This window comes from Pholcus phalangioides, unplaced genomic scaffold (assembly GCF_987345545.1).
Source record: "Pholcus phalangioides strain wild (caught in Gottingen) unplaced genomic scaffold, Ppha-v1.0 ptg000013l_1, whole genome shotgun sequence".
Lineage (NCBI taxonomy): Eukaryota > Metazoa > Arthropoda > Arachnida > Araneae > Pholcidae > Pholcus > Pholcus phalangioides.
Window position 1 is genome coordinate 35,311,512 of NW_028301606.1, and position 19,562 is coordinate 35,331,073.

General features: G+C 32.6%; 1 protein-coding gene across 1 annotated transcript in view; it reads right to left on the reverse strand.

Annotated features, from left to right (window-relative positions):
• Nucleotides 1–1,663: 1,663 nt before the first annotated feature.
• Nucleotides 1,664–19,562, reverse strand: part of LOC149078992 (cell adhesion molecule Dscam1-like) — a 143,877-nt gene continuing 125,978 nt past the window's right edge. The window contains exons 15-25 of the mRNA XM_089241238.1: nt 18,631–18,816; nt 18,455–18,525; nt 14,406–14,655; nt 13,039–13,137; nt 11,634–11,819; nt 10,647–10,943; nt 9,945–10,112; nt 9,064–9,272; nt 8,276–8,372; nt 7,076–7,192; nt 1,664–5,856 (exon numbers count right to left, since the gene is read on the reverse strand). Coding sequence (XP_089097364.1) covers nt 5,822–5,856; nt 7,076–7,192; nt 8,276–8,372; nt 9,064–9,272; nt 9,945–10,112; nt 10,647–10,943; nt 11,634–11,819; nt 13,039–13,137; nt 14,406–14,655; nt 18,455–18,525; nt 18,631–18,816 — 1,715 coding nt within the window. The 3' untranslated portion in view covers nt 1,664–5,821. The remainder of the gene's footprint in view (nt 5,857–7,075; nt 7,193–8,275; nt 8,373–9,063; nt 9,273–9,944; nt 10,113–10,646; nt 10,944–11,633; nt 11,820–13,038; nt 13,138–14,405; nt 14,656–18,454; nt 18,526–18,630; nt 18,817–19,562) is intronic.

The window sequence follows — 19,562 nt, forward strand, 5'->3', positions numbered from 1 at the left end:
GTTTATGAGGCTCAAATTTATTTCACAGTACTTGATTAAATCTAATGATCACTTACAATGAAGAATGTAATTCGAATTGATATGTCTAAATATAAATAAAAAATATTATTATATATTAATAAGAGATTATGAATTTGACTCTGATGAACTGCCTTTGAATGTTCCTTTCATTAAGGTTTGCCACTTTCAAATAAGAATGCTCGGGTAATAAATCTTGTCTTAGTGCTTCCAATTCGAATGTTTAATGCATTCGTTCCAACGAACACATTTATTTTGTGAATTTTTTCTTTAATATATGTAAACAAGTACACACTTTTATGAAATATTCCGCATCGTTCTTATGTTAATTTTTGTTTTGGTTATTTATAATTCCTGAATATAGGGTTGACACTCGATTAAAATTTTTAATTGGTTAATCAAAGTTTTAATCGATTAATCGAATTTTTTTTGTAGCTGTATAAATTGATAGATGTTACCAAAAATGTATTTTGTGCATGTCACACACCTATTCGGCAGATGTAAACAAATATAGGAATTAGGAATTTTATGATATAGATTAAGAAATTAAACCTGCCTGCTTGAAGCAATTTAATTCGCTGTACATATTGTCACAACTTCGAATTTCTTCATTTGAATCTCGTCTGGTTATTATTATTATTTCTTTAATCGCTTATTTTAAGAGTTAGTCACTGATTTTAAAACTAATTTTGAATACTGTTGCTTGTTTTCCTAGAAACTGCTCCCAAATCATACCAGTGGGGAAAACAGCTGATGCTTCTAAGAATACAAAGCAAAATACTGTTCATTGTGAACACAATAAATTTTGAACTTGTTTTCTAAAACTTCAATCAGTTTCAATTTGAAACTGGAAACATGTTTCCGTTGAATTGACTTTTGTAATGTTTTCATTGAGTCGAAATATTTGAATAAAAATATTGATTCAAATACTTTAAAATACGTTCACTTCTCGGAACATAATTTGTGAGACACCCAATCGGGTTTTTTTTCCCAAACAAATCTAGTTCATTTATTTTAATTCAAAATTATTTATATTGAATTATTTATTACTTTTTAATTAAACTTCATAATTTTTAATTGGAAACCGCTGCTGAGAATATAATGTTCATGTCATGCACGTGTTCCATACTTAGATAAGACAACCACAATATTTTTTACGGACAGTGTATCATATAGTATTTTTACTTTTTTGGTTTGATCAGAACATTTTTGTCGCGCTACGGTCATTTTCTGCACATAATGGCTAGTTAGACATACAATTTATTGCCGATTCCAAACGGCAGCCTTTCTTTATACTCACCGCGAGGTTGGTGAGCTAACCCCTGGATGTGTGATTTCCTGCGGTGGGAATCTTTTACTGTGGTCATGTCGACGTTTCTGATTTTTTTTTTTTTTTTTTGTCATATATGCTTTTATATTAAATATTTTGGTTATATTTCACATCCTTTATTTTTATGGGCAAATTGTTTTCAGCCACCTCGTTGGGCAATTTGCCTGTTGTGACCTTTGTATTTGTATTAAATAACTTGATACACAGGAGTTTATATACATGTACATATATATATATATATATATATATATACACTATTATTGATATAGAAGAGCCATTTGATGTAATGCCACCATTATTCCATCAGAAAATTTTATTAACAAGTTTAAAACACATGAATTACATATTCAAATATTACAATAAGGAAAAGAAAAAAGAAATGCATTGAAATACGAAATCTCGAAACAGTTAAAATGTTTTTTTAAACTATCGCTGCAGCTCACAATTACATTAGGCACTTTGCAGAAAATATAAGCAAGTCACGTTTTAGTTCGACTTTGCAAATACTTATTTTTTTATCCATGTAAATATACAAATATTACATTTATAGTATTCCACTTCAAATATTGACGACAACACAAAAAAAGCACAAGTATTCGGATAGGAAGTAAAAATCTATACATAGAAATCGGAATCAATACATCTATAACTCTTTTCACATTTGTACAACTTACATTTTGTAGAGCATAAAATACAAATTTCCAACAAAAAAATTCTTCAATTCATGTAATACTTCTTTTGATTCCTCAACATGTACAAAATACAGATAGAGTTCGTTATACAAATGCTTTCTAACCAGTGAATATATCGTCCAGTTGTTGTTTTTTTCACTTTAGGAAATATAAAATATAAAACTTATAAATTGTAAAATGAAAAATTACAATTTTTCTAGATTAGTTCAATTAAGTTTAGTTCTATACTATCAAATTTATATTTCTTGCAGTGCAGATAGTTATCCCATTAAAAGTGTTTTTCAGGAAATAATAATACTGGGAAAAAGGATGACTATGAAGTGAAGGAGAAAAAACGGGGGAATCGAATAACAAAGGATTTGGCAATAGCTATCTACACACATTGACAAACGTATGAATTAAGAAAAAAAATATTTACATATATGCAAAAATTTTTGATTCACATACTCACATTTCTCAACTAAAATTCCTGCCAATTATGCAAAAATAAATCCAGCTTTTTCTCTTGAATTTTTTTTGGCACAACTGATATCACTGCGTTTTTATGCTATCCCATATAAAGATCTTTATCGTACTTGAAATAATAATTCCACTTTCAAACCACGTACAAAAACTATATGCCATACAAGCTGATACGAGTTGTTCAAAAATTTACTCTTCTTCTCGTTATAACAACGCACTAATCTAAATACTGTGGGAAACGAACATAATTTTTCATTTGGCTATTATATTTTATATTCTGGTAGACATCAGTTGAATTCGATACATTATAAATGCACAACATGCTTCTACTAATATTTTGGAAGACGATTTTTTTTTCTGTCAATGGTTACTTTCCCGTAATGAACTATCAAGTAAACTTAAATTCACCTGAGAAAACTGAAAATAATTTGCATTTGTTTTTGCAAATCTAGCGATGTCAATAAGGAGAAACATCCACAAGCACGCTGGAGGAAATTGCGTTTGTTTTATGTAGAATTATTGTTTATTACAGAAAATATATAAATAGATCTATTTTCAATGTTTTTAGAAATTTTTTTTCCAATTAACTTTTGATTTAAAAAAATGTCTGATGATACATTTTTCAAATTTTTTTCAAAATAAAAAAAAAATTTGATTCGATATTTATAATATGAACTTAAATTCTCAAACATTTTGCCGGATTTCTGAATATGAAAATAAATAGTTCTAAATATTCTGTACAGATGGCGCCATACTAGTTCTTGTGTGAGATCTGCCTATTTTGGAAGTGTATTCACTACACAACAATATCTGGGAAAAAGACCAAAGAATGTGTGAAAACGCGTCAACGCAACAAAGATCGTGTACAATGGGAGATACTTCTCAAAAGCGAGCATACAGAGTTCGTAAATCCGTGAGCAGTTAAAAAATTCATGAAAATTGAAGAGAAGGAATCGAAATATTTCAATGCGGTTTACAAAGAAGTTATCACATACGGCGGGCATTCTCTCTAATCTCGAACCATTCTTAATTTGTTGAGGTACCACGATGCGATGATGGGGGATTCTTTTCGATACAGAAAAATCTATTTCAAATTTTTGTCAATAGAGTGCACTAAAGTAATCACAAGAAATATGCAGAGTTTGCGATTTAAAATGTCATTTCTCAATTTTCCTGTTATTGGGGCTTATATAACGTTTTCATTGTAATCTTCACATTGGTGGACATAGCACCATTGTTTTACTTAAGCCACGAAGAACCGGCTGAAGCTGTACGAACGTTTCGGCTGCAGAAGATATTGAAGAAAAATTCAGATTTAATCATTCTTCTAGGACTTTCGAGTTTTCCCGTGCAAAAAAAAAAAAATCGCCCTCTGTGCAGTGCCGTCTTAACGCATGGGCCCACCCGAGCACGGCCCGGGGACCTCACAAAAATCAGATCCAGTTGAAATTTTCTAGGATTTACCAGGTAGGGCCTCCGATAAACCATTTGGCCCATGATACTTTTGAGAGGGCCCTGTCTCTGTGAGAGTTACTCCTGCCATGAACTGTGCGCATTCAAATTTTTACCAATTCCTTCAATTTTTATGAATTTTTAAACGAGTTCCGATTTTATGGGACATATTATAATATAAAAAGTCAGGATAATAATAATTACCAAAGTGTATTTTATGGTTCACAAATTAATTTGCAAAAGACAATTCTTATACGAATTTACGTGAACATTTTCATTATAAATTTTTTATTCTTGGAAGTTGGATATAAGTTGTGAATTTTCGAATATCAAAGACCTATTGCATGGTCACATCACTAATTAATCAAAATTAAATAAATTACCAGGAAAAAGTATATGGATGATCAGATTGCAAATAGGACAAAAATGTATGGATATTATGTGATGTACCCTCTGAATATACTTAAAGAATTTCAATGTATTTATTAAGGAAGTGAAAATAAATCTTGTTACTGCAGTGGGAGTTTTTTATGACTCCAAGTCCTCCTTACGCGTAATTTGGTTTAACTTATTGTAGGTTTTGTGTATTTAATATACAGGGTGGACGAGAAGTCCTGGACGCATTTTAAAATCCATAAAGAATTGAACCAACTGGCATAAAATGGTGCAGTTTGCAATGAAATACACATCATGAACCGAAGGTTTCTGTTGATACATAAAAAAATCCAATTGCCACCCAGAGGTAATGAAAAATAACAATTTAAAACGGAAAAACCTCGACATTACACATAAAAAAACAATATAAACAGTATACAATTAATGCTTATGACAATTTTCGTTACATAAAACTATCACATGAAAGGAAGGTTTACCACGGACAACATCTGAACGTATGAAATGGTGCACATGTTGCAATATAGTAGTATATGTAATATAAATTGTAAAAAATAAAACCATTAATTATGCATTGTTTGGCCTGCATTCCATGTGTTGCGTCAAGTTTTTGTTTTTTTACGGCACCACCCGTGAGTGAAATTACACATTTTTTTAGTAATTAAAAAAAATTCCATTAGGCTGTGATAAGTATTTTTCTTCAAACCACACCTTTTTTGCCAATTGGTTGATATCTCATTAATTTTCAAAGTGGATCCAGGACTTCTCGTCTATCTCATATAATTCTATCACCATGTTCATTCGGAGTGTAAAAGAAGTTTTTAAATATATTCAGTTTTGCATCTCAGCAATATATGCCAATTTACCGTGAATGTACTTTATTGTAACACTTAGATCATAAAATATTTTTTTCTAACGGGTGTTCAAGATTAACAGATGCAAGAACTGTACCTCAGAATTCAATCACATGTACAGTAACAATAGTTAGACATGTTTTCTTCTTTTTTTCCAAGATTCAAAAATAATATCGAGAGAAAAAATTGTTTTGATTTTTATAATAACCTTGTTTAACAAATATATTCGATAGATTTTTCTAATATATAATCTCGTTTCCGGAAGACTCTATAGTTATTTTCCCTAAGAAAATTCCATTTCGTAATGACAAAAATCATGAAAACAATATGCAACATAATCACTCCCAACAAGGAGGTATTCCGGATAAACATTACAGTAATAATAAGTAAACGAACAACACACACACAGCAGCAGCAGAAGAACAAATAACAACGCGAGAAGCGAATGACGTCCATTAGGAAAGCAAATGGGCTTCATTTTCTCATCCCCCCATTCTGCTTTGTCTATCTTATACAATACTGTTGCTTGCTCTTCGTTTCAAATGTGTATCATATTTGTACATTTCACTTTGACGGGAATGTTATATGTTTTGATATTTAATTCTTTCTTGTTTTGCCATCTAAGTAGTGGTCCTCCTTGAGTTTCTTCGCCCCGCTTTCACAATTACAATGAAAAACACGTAAACTATATCAAACTCACGAAAAACAACAGTAATAAAATAAAGAATTCACAGGCTGAACAATTTTCAATATATATATATAAATATTATAGAAACATAAAGTATTTATCTTTGAAGAAAAAAGATTCTCACGATATATCGTCCTTTGTAAATTACCTATCGTATCTTCTAAATCAAGTTTTAATTTTCTCTTATTTATTTATTTTTAAAAACTCGTTTACCGCTATTTGTGTACGTCTTCCATTGACAAAGTTGTGAAAGTATTCCATTGACAAACATAATACATTATTAGTACATATTATAATACATTATACCAAACGCTTTTCATCATAATATGCCAGGTTTGCAGTTTTGTTTTTCACTGATACTGCAGCATTTTGCTAATGGTTTTTTTTTTTTAATTAATTTTTAAACAAACGTTCACGACCGAAACTTGTATCACGGGGGCTCCCGAAAAGGCTCGTACTAATCTACTTTTGCAGCCAAGGGTTTTTCAGCTGCGACCAAAACTTGATTCACAAACATTCCGAGATGAGTCGTGCAAATCCACTTATGCATATACACAGCCAGGGACTCTTGATGACAATGAGTCCTGACATAAACTTAATTCGCAGGGATTCCCGAGAAGTGTCATATAAATATTTGAAGCTTGATTAAAATATTAAGCTTGATTCTCAGGGGCTTCGTAGGTGAGTCATTTGAATCGCCTTTACAGTCCATTATGAAATCACTTATCGGGTTACTACTTTACTGCACAGCAACTGTGGTCACACATCGCCAAACAGTGGAGTTGGGTAGGAAATAAAGTTGTCATCATCCATCGGTGTTCGCCGCTAGCTAGGCAGGTAAAGAACTTCTTTCTAATGTTCTAGGCCTGGATTGAAACTCGTGGACATTGAAACGTTCATAGCGGGAGACGAGCATCTTACCACTGCGCTATTCGGGCGATTTCATGCGTCACTGGTTTCAAAATGTTTGGAGAGCAAACAGTCCTATGGGTCGTAAAGCTGATGTTGTTGATTTTTGCGTCGCGGCTGGAAAAGTTTAAAGACCCCTGTGCTAATGGATAGAATTTCATGAAGTCGAACCCATGTTGTTATAATAAGTGAAATAATATTTAATCATTATTTTTTCAAAAGAATATATTTTTATTGAACTTGGTTGTGTGGAAAATTGATTATATATCTTGATTACCAAAATATCTGGATCTTCTGTCGAAGCCTCCTTGCCTACTCTCACAGTCGACCCAATGAGAAGACGAAGATGATGATGTCCCTTGCAACTCATCCAGTAATTCGGGTGGAATGTGAACTACATCATCGAAAAAAAATTCACTTTATTAATACTCCTATAATGAGTAGGTCTAAACATCAATGAAATAAGGAGCGCAAGATGGTTCATTTGAGGAGCTTATTTTCAAAAGGGAGCATTTCTCATTTTCATTCCGAAATCCACTTTTCTTTGGGTTCAGCTCTGGTGGTTTCTGTAGAAATTATAATGGCAAGTTAGTTGTTTCAACCAAAAGTGGAACCTCCTTATATTCATTTCACCTTATTCATTGACTTTGATACTTTTTATTCCAAAAAGTACATAAGAAAAACGGGTTGTCCGATTTTCATTAAAATATATATATATTTTTCAAAATGTCATATTTTTCATAAGCGCTTTCAAAGTCGCACTATACAGTAGAACCTCTCGATAACAGACACCTACTGTTAGCGGACATGAAATTTCGTCCACTAACAAGGAGTGTCCGTTAATGAATAGTAAAATACATCGAGTCCCATAGACGCAACTCAAAAAAAGTGTCTGTTAGTGGAGGTATCAACGGAGGAAATGAGTGTCCGTTAGTGGAGGTCCCGCTGTAGAATGGTCGTGTTCTTTATGTTACTCACGTTAGGACAATGGAGCTACCTTTCTGGGCGAAGTGAAATTTTTTGGAATCAAAAGGTGGCGTAGAAATTTCTAACATTCCATACGTTACCAGCTCCAATGTTAATCAAAAGGTAGCATTTCCAGAATTCAAATTCAAATTAGGCCTTTTAATGTTTATCTAGAAACACAATGTTTAAATATCCTTCTAACATTCCCATATCCTACCTGTTGGGCTATTTTCTACTTTTGTAAGTCAGTTCATTCTGGAGAAAACAACAAGTTTAGTAATTGTGGAAATGTTTACTTTTGAAAATAAGCTCCTCCGTTTATCAATATTAACTCGCATCTATGAATAAGATACTGTTGCACCCGAAGAAACTGCACATCAATTGCATTTTCATTCACTCCTCCAACCATTATTGATTTACCAAATCTTTTATTCGGTTTATTATTAGACGTAACAACTTTATTACAATATTTATATATTACATATAATTAGAATGTTGCGTCTTTCCTTACCTGCTTCAAAGTTTCCCGGGTAGTGATATATGTGAACGTCGGATTTCGGGGGTCTGGGTGTTCTCTTCACAGTGGCGTATTGGGGTTCTTCTTGGAGCTAAAACAATTATGAAAAATCAAAATATGTCACCACGTATTGAATACAAATCTATATAAAAATAAGTGACTTTTTCTTATGTGTTTTTCCTTATTATTAAAAATTCAATGAACTGCCATTGCTCGACATATATGGTGCTGCCATCTCTATAGATGTTTGAGGATTAAAAACAGAAGGTTTAGAGATAGAAACTCTTTTCGTGGAGGTTTTAATCTGATAAAATTATTATATATTGTTCTGTGTTAAACCGATACAAAGAGTTGATTCCTTGCCGGCGTCATTTTCGAAAGATGCTAAAATTTTTCGTAAGGCCAGCACTACACCATCAAAGTTTTGTGAAAAGTATTTGATAAAACTTGAAAAAATTACCAAATATAAGCATATCGGTTCCAATCGAACAAATACAACCGATAAAAATTATTGGTTGCATTTCTCACGTTTTATAACATATTTTTTCATAAAGCTTTTATAGAGTAATGTCGGCCTAATCATTATTTCAAATGTTTATAGATATCATTAAATTACCATCGCCCCCTAACGCAATCTAACCCATAGGTTTTCATGTTATACCCGTGCCTTGTACCGCCCCCCCCCCTGGAACACTCCATCGTCCCCAAGGGGGTGTTAACGCCCACGTTGGGAATCACTGCTATATAGGATAAATGGGGTGGGTTTAAATTTGTTCTCTTACGTCTCTTCCTCCAGCAGCTTCGTAAGCTTTTTCTCTGGCGCATTCACTCTCGTCCTCCGAGGCGATATGCGTCGTCGCATAAGGAGTCGGGTAATAACCAGTATCTGTGCGATTGCCTGACCTCTGATATGGCGACGGCGACTTCATCTCGCTCAGGTGGACCGAGTCGGACTGAAATTTCCTCTGTGGCACTGACGTTGACACCTGACCTAAAACACATAGAAGTCGGTGCCTTTTCATGAGCGCACACCTCATAATATTTATTGCTGAGATCACTTGAATACTTGAAAAATAAACTCATTATTTTTTATACAGGCAAAGATGATACATTCGAAATTATATCGGAGAGAAATATAGTTCTGGTATTCAATGATCATCAGATACTCTAATATTGGGACGCAAATAGAAGATTTCGAATCTCTTGTAACAGTAACTGCTGCAAAAAATTCGAAATCTGTTCATAAACAACACCCTTAAATATTAAAGGAATTTATGAAATTATCGAAAGTAATTTATTCTCAAATTCAAAAATGTAATATAGGTCCTATAAATTAGATGTTAATGAATATATTCTTAAACGAGAATGTGATTAAATAATAGTAAAAACCTGTTTTAATGAACACTTTTCTAATCCCCCAGATAAGTGCACAAAGGAGCAATGCAAGTACCTGGAACTCCTTTATAACGAAATTATTTCATTATAGCGAAGTAGTGATTTCTCCGGTGTCTTGGAGTTCGTTATAACGGGATTCGACTGTAATCCCAAGTCATATTCAATCCAGCGAGTAACCAATATCTCATCTAGATTTAAAATTGTTTCTAAATTGTATTCCCATTTTTATTCCGTGAATTAATGAAATTATAAAGTAATCTAAACCTACCGTTTCTGATACTATCTGAGGAAGGATGCCTCTTCCTGACTATCATACAGACTAGGACCAAAACGACGAGGACTACAACGAGGGAAAGCGTCACTGGCAAAATGACTTCTAATTCCAGGTAAAAAGGAAGGTATTCGCCGCTCACCAGCACAGGATCTTGAAGAGAACCTACATAATAGAATTGAAACTAAGTTTGTGTTGCAATAAGTTTTTTCGTGTTTACTACTGATTACTAATGAGAAGAATGTAAAAATCATAATGGGTCGTCCACCGGAAGCTACTGGGAACGAAAACAAGTCGCGTGTAGTATGCGCGAGACAGCTATAAGAGTCTTCCACATACATGCGACTAGTTTTCGCTCCCAGTAACTGCTGGTGGCCTTAAGATCTCAACATTTTTAATTTTTTTTCGTCATGTCACATCATAATAGCAAAATTTCATAAGCCAAAGTTTTTTTTTTTTTTAGAAATAGATGAAAACATAAAATAAGTTTATGATAAGCAGTAAAAGTCCGTTATAAGGACAGTTTACGACAGTTAATTGTCGTTACAACAGATTTCTTATTGTAAGCGAATTTCCAATTTTGCTTTTGTTGGTAAAATTATAGAAAATTTCTGTCCTATCTTCATTAAAACATCTTTTATCGGACTTTTACTGTCATACTTTTTATATAGACTATTTTATTTTGCATTTGTACTTCACCTTTCATTTCTTGTGAGGTAGTGAAAATATATTCGGCTTCATTTGGACCGGCGTCGTTGTGCGCTGTCACTCGCAGCTGATACCAAGTGCTGGGTACGAGATTTGTGAGTAGTATATTCCTTCTCCTGTTTGGAGAAAGCCTATCAGCAAACAGTATCCACTGTTTATTCCTCTGCTGTTTATACTGGACCTGGAAATGCGTTATCGGGCATCCACCGGTTTTCCATGCTGTGAGGTCGATGGACACTGACGTCGAATTGACCGTCAGAAAAGCTTCTTTTTCTGGCGCAACCGGGGCTGGAACAGTCAAACGAGCAAATCGTACTTTTAAATATGAAGAAAAATAAATGTTTGAAATCAACAGGTTAAAATTTAAATAATATTTAAGTAATTGTATTTAAGTAATTATATTTAAGTAATAATATTTAAGTAATTGTATTTAAGTAATTATATTTAAGTAATAATATTTAAGTAATTGTATTTAAGTAATTATATTTAAGTAATAATATTTAAGTAATATTTGTATAAAAATAATTTCTTTCTCGGATCAACGGTAAAATAATCTCCTTATCGTATAATACCAATAACTAATACTTATAATAATTCATACGGTCAATGGGTATAGCACTTCTGTAGATCTGAGTCGAAAACGTGATACTAAGCTCAAAACCAAATCCATGGTACTAGTATTCCGTTTCAAAATAAATATTGTTTTTGAATTTCATATTTCGACATGAAAGAAACTAGCCATCTATCCACACATTTGACTCTTAACACTTTAATGACACGTGAGTTGGAAAATGCCAGCATTTATTCACACAAATCCATTTCAAAACGATTCACCTCAGAAATACCTGCCTTATATCTCCATATTTCGCCAATCTTATATATATACAATTCAAGAATTTTGTGCGTTTTTATCTTCTGATAATTATATGTTTATCTCATTTATTTTCTGTTCCAAACAATTCCTATTCCTACACTTACCTTCTCCTTTTGTCTTTGCCGTGATTATCTCACTTGGATCACCACTTCCAACTGAATTCTGAGGACTTATGTAAAGGTCGTACCTAGTACCACATTGCAGGTTTTCTAAGCTGGTCGTGTCTTTATCCCCGGGAACTTTGACCTCTTTCCATGAGCCGTATTCACGCTTGTATTGAAGACTATACCCTAAAGAGAGTACATAATAATTCATTTTCCTACCACAAAACTTTTACTGAAGAAATGAATCGTCATCATTTTGATTGTTAACCAATTGAAATAGAAGTATTTGAACCCTTTAGTCAAATTTTCAAAGATAAAAATTATGTTTAATAATAATTACAGCTCAACTACACGATTTCAGAAATGAACAAGGGTGGCGTTATTTGCTGAATCAATTTTCTGTATACAGTAAAAACCTTTTTTGAGTCCGTAAAACAGGGGTGACGATAATCCTAGGTTTGAAATGCATACTTTTATTATACCACGGGAAATTATTATTTTTTGCCCGTAAAAGAGTGAAGACCGCATCTGAGGGGAATTTGTTAAAAGGGGTTCATATTGTATTATACTCGTATAACCGAAGATTTACTTTTTGATACTCAAAACGCCACCTTTTTAATAGTAATGTGACAAACGAAAAAAAAAAAAATATATTTTGATTATCTATAGAAAAGATAAACTTACTTCCAAAAAATATAGTAAGAAATAATAGAAAAAGTATAAGAAAATCAGAAATTTTTTAACTGTTCATGAAAAACAATTACCTCACACAGTGTCTCATGAAACTTTCAAATTTATTGGGAAATTGAAAAAAAAATACTTTTTCAAACTATAAAACGTTAATGGTTTTAATAAAACACCACAGGCTAAACTAATTAGGAGGAAAGAGGAAATGTTTATCGCCAAATTATGAAATAACTTCAGTTTTAACGGTTGCAATAAATTTTATCTCACCTTAGGAATCGGATCCAAAATATTTACATTATTCTAATCGTTTTCAGATTAATGCTGTTGCACACACACACCACGACTTGCGTGATAAAGAATAATTATCGTTTAAGAGCAATTCGATAAACACCGAATTTGTTTGAGGGGAAAAAATAATAAAAATTGTTGAATCTCCCCCCCCCCCCGCAATTAAACTCAATAGGAACATAATTTAGTGTGGTTATTACTGACGTAGATGTAATTTAAAATCTATCTCGCAATGGTCAATTTCATATATTCCAATCAATTCCCAAGAGAATATCATGAGAGAGAGAGAGTATCTCCGAAGAAATAAAGCATTTCCTACAGAAGCGGCTATTGAATTAACACAGTAGCTTTCGTACGATTGTGCTTTGAATTGATACTTACAATGCTAATGCAATTTCATTCTATATAAACACCAATCATGTGTGCATACCTGTTATTTGATTACCGTCAGCGCCACTCTTTTTCCACCGGAGAGTTATCGAGGACACTGATGTGGTGACAATCTCTAAAATAGGTGGATGAGGAGGATCTAATTAAAAAAAAATAGACAGCAATTTATTTATATTTATTTTATTTATGTATTTTTAATAGATATAAATGCACAAATACATAGAGTAGCTCCCTGTTTACAAACATGAAATACAGATCAAACGTAAATCACAATTTATAATAGTCAAATTAGCGATAAAATAACTCATTATTATTTTTGAACGATTAAAAAGGTGATTAGGACATTGTGTTTGGGCTGCAAATTTCAACTGAAATTTATTTTTTGTCATAAAATAAAGTTTAATGTACTATAGAAATTTCTTCCAAGGATTTTTCAGCTAATTTTGTTCATTGAAAAAGTATGTAGAATTGGAAGATATGTACCCTTCTAGTTTGGGTATTTTAGTAAATCCCCATTAATTTCTGATGCACTGAGTTGAAACAGAACTTTATTACCTGTATTGCATTTTTGATGTTACAGCTGGGGTTTTTGCGTCACGACTCCCATGTGATGTTTTTTCCCCATTCCACTTCGAATATATGTTGCTAGCTGCAGATTGTGTGACCTGCTTCTGTGAACTGTGATGACATTTGCCTGCTTCTGTGAACTGTGATGACATTTGCCTGCTTCTGTGAACTGTGATGACATTTGCCTGCTTCTGTGAACTGTGATGACATTTGCCTGCTTATAGCCAGATCATGACTTTTCACCAATTTGACCAGTTCTTTTTACATACACTACACATTCATGCAAACACATATCTATCTACAAACATGTACACATTTTCTTCTTCACAGGCCTTCTTGGCCAGTTTTTATGCCGGCAGTTGGCCCTCGCGGGCTGGGAATCGGCTTAAAGTTCAATTCTGGTCTGGTCTGGTAGTTTGGGTATTTGTTTTAAGTATTGTTAAAACTTATCACTCCATACAAAACGATGTCAAAAACACTGAAAAATGTAAACTGAAGAAAATAAAAAAAATATACTGATTATTAAAAATTTTATTTTTGGTCACTGATAGTGGGGAAATAACTTGCTGCCATCTGGTGAGAAAAAGTAGAACTTCTAGAGTTCTTAATCACGCCAATAGATGGCAACAAAATTTAAGAAATAGAAGAAAAAAACGAAATAGTTTAAAACTTTCTTTATCGTGAAAATCGATTACATTTCATGATCCTCATTAGACGCATTTGTTACTGAAGCGTTTCTTAATTCTACTATAAAAGAAATTGTTACTGCCTCGAAATAAACTTGATGAATTTAGATAAATGAGTACCATGAAAAAGATCGAGTGAATCCATACGAATTACCTTCTTTGAGTGTCCGCGCTGTAACATCTTCTGAAGAAGGTCCAGCACCTTTAGAACTGAATGCTTGAACCCTTATGCTGTACTCTGTGTTTCTCCTGAGGTTCGTCAATAATGTCTCACTTTTACCAAGTTCAATATCTTCTTCATCAACTTCTATCGTTTTATAAACATACTGCTCCGTCGAATCTTTAACTTTGTATCCGATGTAAAAACCTTTTATCTTCCCGAACCGGAGTGCAGTGTCCGGAGGCTATGGGTCATAGGAAATAAATATAACAAAGTAACATAAGTCAAAATCTTACTCAAAATATGATCGTTCAACGTAGTAATCCATCATACAGCATGGGTGATAGATGACAAAAACACTGACTACTGTTTTTATAATAATCTATTTTTTTAGTAGATCCAAATTTCGGAGTCATAAATCATTGAAGACTCGCTTCAAGTAATCATAATATCAACTATAAATATAGTAATACCCTGACTTAAATCCTATCGACTTAAATGAAGTCCATTATACGCCATCCTTATACGCCATGAATTGACGTACGTCAGTCTATATGAGTATATTGAATTAGAGCAATGTTTTTCAACGTTTTTTCTCTCCGTGGCTCATCAGACATTTTCTTCTCCAGGAATCCCTACCTTATTCAGCTTCCCCCAGCTCACTATCCATTCGGAAGCATTACTTTTCGAACTTATTGAAATTATATTGTGAGTGAGCTTTGAGTTAACAAACACTTTTAAGGGAGATACTCCGGACCCTTGGACAAGAGTTCACTGAATTTCTCTCTAGTAGGGGGTTCTTGAGCTCCATACCAACCTGCAAGTAATAGCGTACATATCAACATACACTTATTACATTGTATTGTTCCAGCCCTTCCCCCCATGGACATGAGCCCCACTCTGGCCAAGCCTAGATGGATTGATAGTCACAATTTTCCAACCATATTTGATTTGACTTAGAAGCTTTATTTGTTCATGTGTTATTTGTTTCCAGCTGCCTGTGGATAGGTGTACAAGACCTCCCTCCCATTTTGTTTTCACTCATGGAACCTTTATAATATCCCAGGGTGACGAGGAACTATATAGCCAAAGGTTGAGCAACGCCGAATTACACATACTTGAGGCAAATAACGAAAGCTCTTTCGGCGTTCTAATATTAGAATATAAATATCGCATTAAACACTGAAGGGCAAGGCACACTTCGAAGTGTTCTTGAAAGATGGATGTGTATCCGGGAAATTTCATTAAATAATCAATAACATAGAGCAGCTTCCTATAAAGGATGTTCACGTGGGAAAATCGCATCAAAGAGACGAATATACAAGGAAAGAAATAAAGAAAATTATCTGTATTTTTAACTCCACTTCCTCGAGCAACATTTACATCGATTTACGTCTTTAGTCTTAGGTTGAATTACTGACGTTAGTCGGGGTTTGGAATGTACAATAAACAGTTGGTCATCACATTGAAAAAGATTACTTAAGCATCATCAAACAAGAGCAAATAAATAAAATTACTTGCTATTCTCACACATTAAAATATTTTCCTTAAAATTGAGAACACTCGATCTCTACGTTTTTGCTTTCCACAAAACTGCTCCACTGAAAACACTTCCGTGATTATAAGGAATTAACAATAAAAAAGGGGACAATAACAATCTATGAAATCCTAGAAAACCGATCAAATTCCATCGAAATACTCAAGAACCGAATCTATTTCACTTACAAAAAGAAATAAAATCAATTCGAAATAAAATAAAAAATAAAACAACAAAAAACATTAAAATAACGCACCTTAACGTTTTAAAATGATGACTTCATTCGGAGAAAAACCATAAGAACGAAATGGGAACCCGTTAGCGTAATTGCCATTCACCTTCAGAGAGTGGATAGCACTTTCAAGCAATGATTAGATATGCAAAGAATTCAAAAGCAAAAACAAAAAAAGAAACCCATTTAAACCGCATTTTCAAATACGGAAATGTACTAGAAGGATATGTGCTGTTAGCATTGGTCTAGGGAATTAGTAAAGGAATGAGTATACGTACACGAAAGTTGAAAAAATTCGAGTCAGTTTTCTGTGTGTTCATAAGAAAAAGAAACGAAATGTGATAGAGTCAATTAAAGTTATCTGATGACTTTAAAGCTCTTTTTTTTCTAATCTGCCCTACTATTTTTATTTGTCTTACATTTTTATAATTTTTATTCAAATTTTTTATACATTGCAAGATAGAAAAGCCATTAGAATAAACGTAAAGACAAAAAAATGGAAGGCATTCCCTGTCATTATTGTTCTACGATTTTAATATATTTAATTCTTTTTTATTCATTATTTTAATCAGTTTTCTTCTAGTCCGAATATTTTCTTTTATATTAATTTCTAGAATAAATTTTTTCTTCCGGAAATCATTTTATGTCCCTTCATCTATGTCAGCTTTGTTTTTTTTTTTTTTCATATTTATACTCTTCGTAATTTGAATAATTTTTTTTTTCATAAGGAGTGGAATTATAGTGAAAAAGTTAATTATAAAATTCTAATTAAGCTTCATTTCTTTTCATTTCTTATTTTGTTGAACGTACAGAATTCGATTATAACAGTATATGAAATCATTTTTTGTACTGTTTTTTTATAGCGTGATGAAATGAATTTTTTTTTATTTTTGCATAAATTGTGTTGTTAATTACGATTTATCAATGAAATTTGATAATGTGCATGGATCTGGGACTGAAAATGTTCGATATATATATTTTTACACGTGTTATGATATGCATATATACTGTTAATCGATAGTTACGATGAAAAAATTATGTTTAGTAATTATGAACTACTGCATCATGAGACGACGCTTTCAATTGCGATATGCATCAGGTACTTATTATTTTAATTTGATGACAAATATTTGTTTTTATTTTACGCTGGTATTAAACAGAGCGTACAGAAAGTCCTTACATAGTCCTTGGTTTTAGTCTTCCTTGTTTTCTATCTTCTCTGAATTTTCAAAAAAGGGGCGTAACGGAACTTAACGTAAAAAAATGGCTTCATATATAATAGTTTTACACTGTAACGAAGTGTAAACAATTCATTCCGAAGTTAAAAATGTATGTAAATGTATGTATTCTAACGTATAAAAATGGTTTATCAATTTTTAAAAAGTGATTGAATAAAAGAACTGTTTTATTCACTTAACTCTCTAAAATACATTCAAGAATTTATTTGAATGTATAATTATATGCAACAACCCGTTACAACTTCAATTTTTTTTTCAATGTTTATAATTATTATAAGTTTGTACATGTTATTAGTTTCCACATCTGTGACAACAACTGTATTTTCATAAATCAAAAGCCGCCAGTGTATAATTGTATTTGCTCATGTTTATCGTGCTTGTCGCATGTTTCTCGTATTATATTATTAAACATAATGTAACATATTATATATATATATATATATAATGCATATATGTAAAGTACCCTCAACTTTATATCTTGCGAGAAAGAGAAACAACCGATCACATTAACTACACTTTTTATAAAATTGTGATGATATTTCTTTGAACTTCATATAATATTATATGCATTTTTAACGTAGTTTGAATAAAATTATTATAGATTTAAAAAATTATAAATAAAGAGTTTCTTCTTTAAATAATTACCATACATGATCCAGTTACAATGACCATAGTGAATTATGGTTCTAGAAGAGAGTATCAAGAAAAGTTCGCGGAGACTTAAGTATTTTGTAAGCGCAATCTCAGTGTCGCATTGAAGTGTTGTGTGAGATGTAATGTTGCAGGATATTGTCGCTTACTTTTCTTGTATGTTGAAAAATACCTGACCAAAGTGACAATATCAGATGGACTACGAAATTGTTAGATAAAAATACTTTTTTTTTTAAATTTGTGATGGAGACGTTTTATCACATCGTTTAAGATCTCATTTTGAACATTTTCCACAGACTGAAACCGATCATTGAAGATATTGGGAATGGATCAAGAGCTACAATTCCGCGATGCTTTACAAATTTATAAAAAGCGTTTCGCTCACCATGAAGGTTACTTTGACTGTTGTTGATGATAATGGTGTCGGTTTGACAGATAGAGGTGGTCCACCCGGAGCTGAAATGAAACAATCTATAGTTGCGAATTCTATGGTACATGATGAAAAAATAAATAAGGCTCAATGATAATCATGATAAACTGTGCGATTAGAAAATAACTCACCTTCTTCGTCTGTTTTTGCATTGACTGGACTAGATACTTCACTATCACCTAATGCGTTAACTGCGGCGATACGAAAACTGTACGAAGTCATCGGCATTAATCCGTTGACCGTCCACGATACCTCTGAAGGTGGAATCGTTATGGTTCTCTCTTTTCCTCCATCTGCGGTTCTTTTCTCATTTTCACCTGTGACAATTCAAATATCAGTTATAAAATTGATCTTATATAAAATTGAATTCAGATTCATTCTAGAATGTTATTGCTAAGAATGAGAGAATTCATTATTGAAAAAAATGGCATATTGCCCTCCCCACTTAAGTATTATTAATTAAGTACTTAAAGTATTCATTCTTCAGTGCAACCTGGTTTATACGACGTTCAACAGGACCGCCCAGGTCAAAACATCGTATAAATACGTAAATCACAGAACTGAAACTTCAAGAGAAAATGACGCCCAGACTTACAAAATATCATTCAATTAAATGTGTTTAATCGCATCTCCAATTCTGTTTCTAAAAAGTCATTTCAATTACACTTAAGGATAAAACACACAAAAATAAAGAATTTTAAAATCGCATTTGGGAAAATCTCTCAGAGAAATAGAAGATCGCTCAGAGAATTAGCAAATCATTAGCTTAGGAAAATTTCCCATCTTGCACTCTTACTTTTTTGGCTGCAGATACAACCATCGCCAGCTTGGTATTCAATTTTATTTATTATATATTTCTGTTTTATAATCGTTCTCAAATTTGACACAGGGATGCTCGATTCTTTTACAAGATGAACTTTCGTCATTAATTCAAAATTGTTGTCAAATTCTTACCAAATTTTCAGTTTATCTTTCCGTTTTCACAACATTACGAATGGTTAGATGATGAAAATAAAATTAGCAGATCATGCTGGGATGGATTTCACACAGCCAGTATGCACAG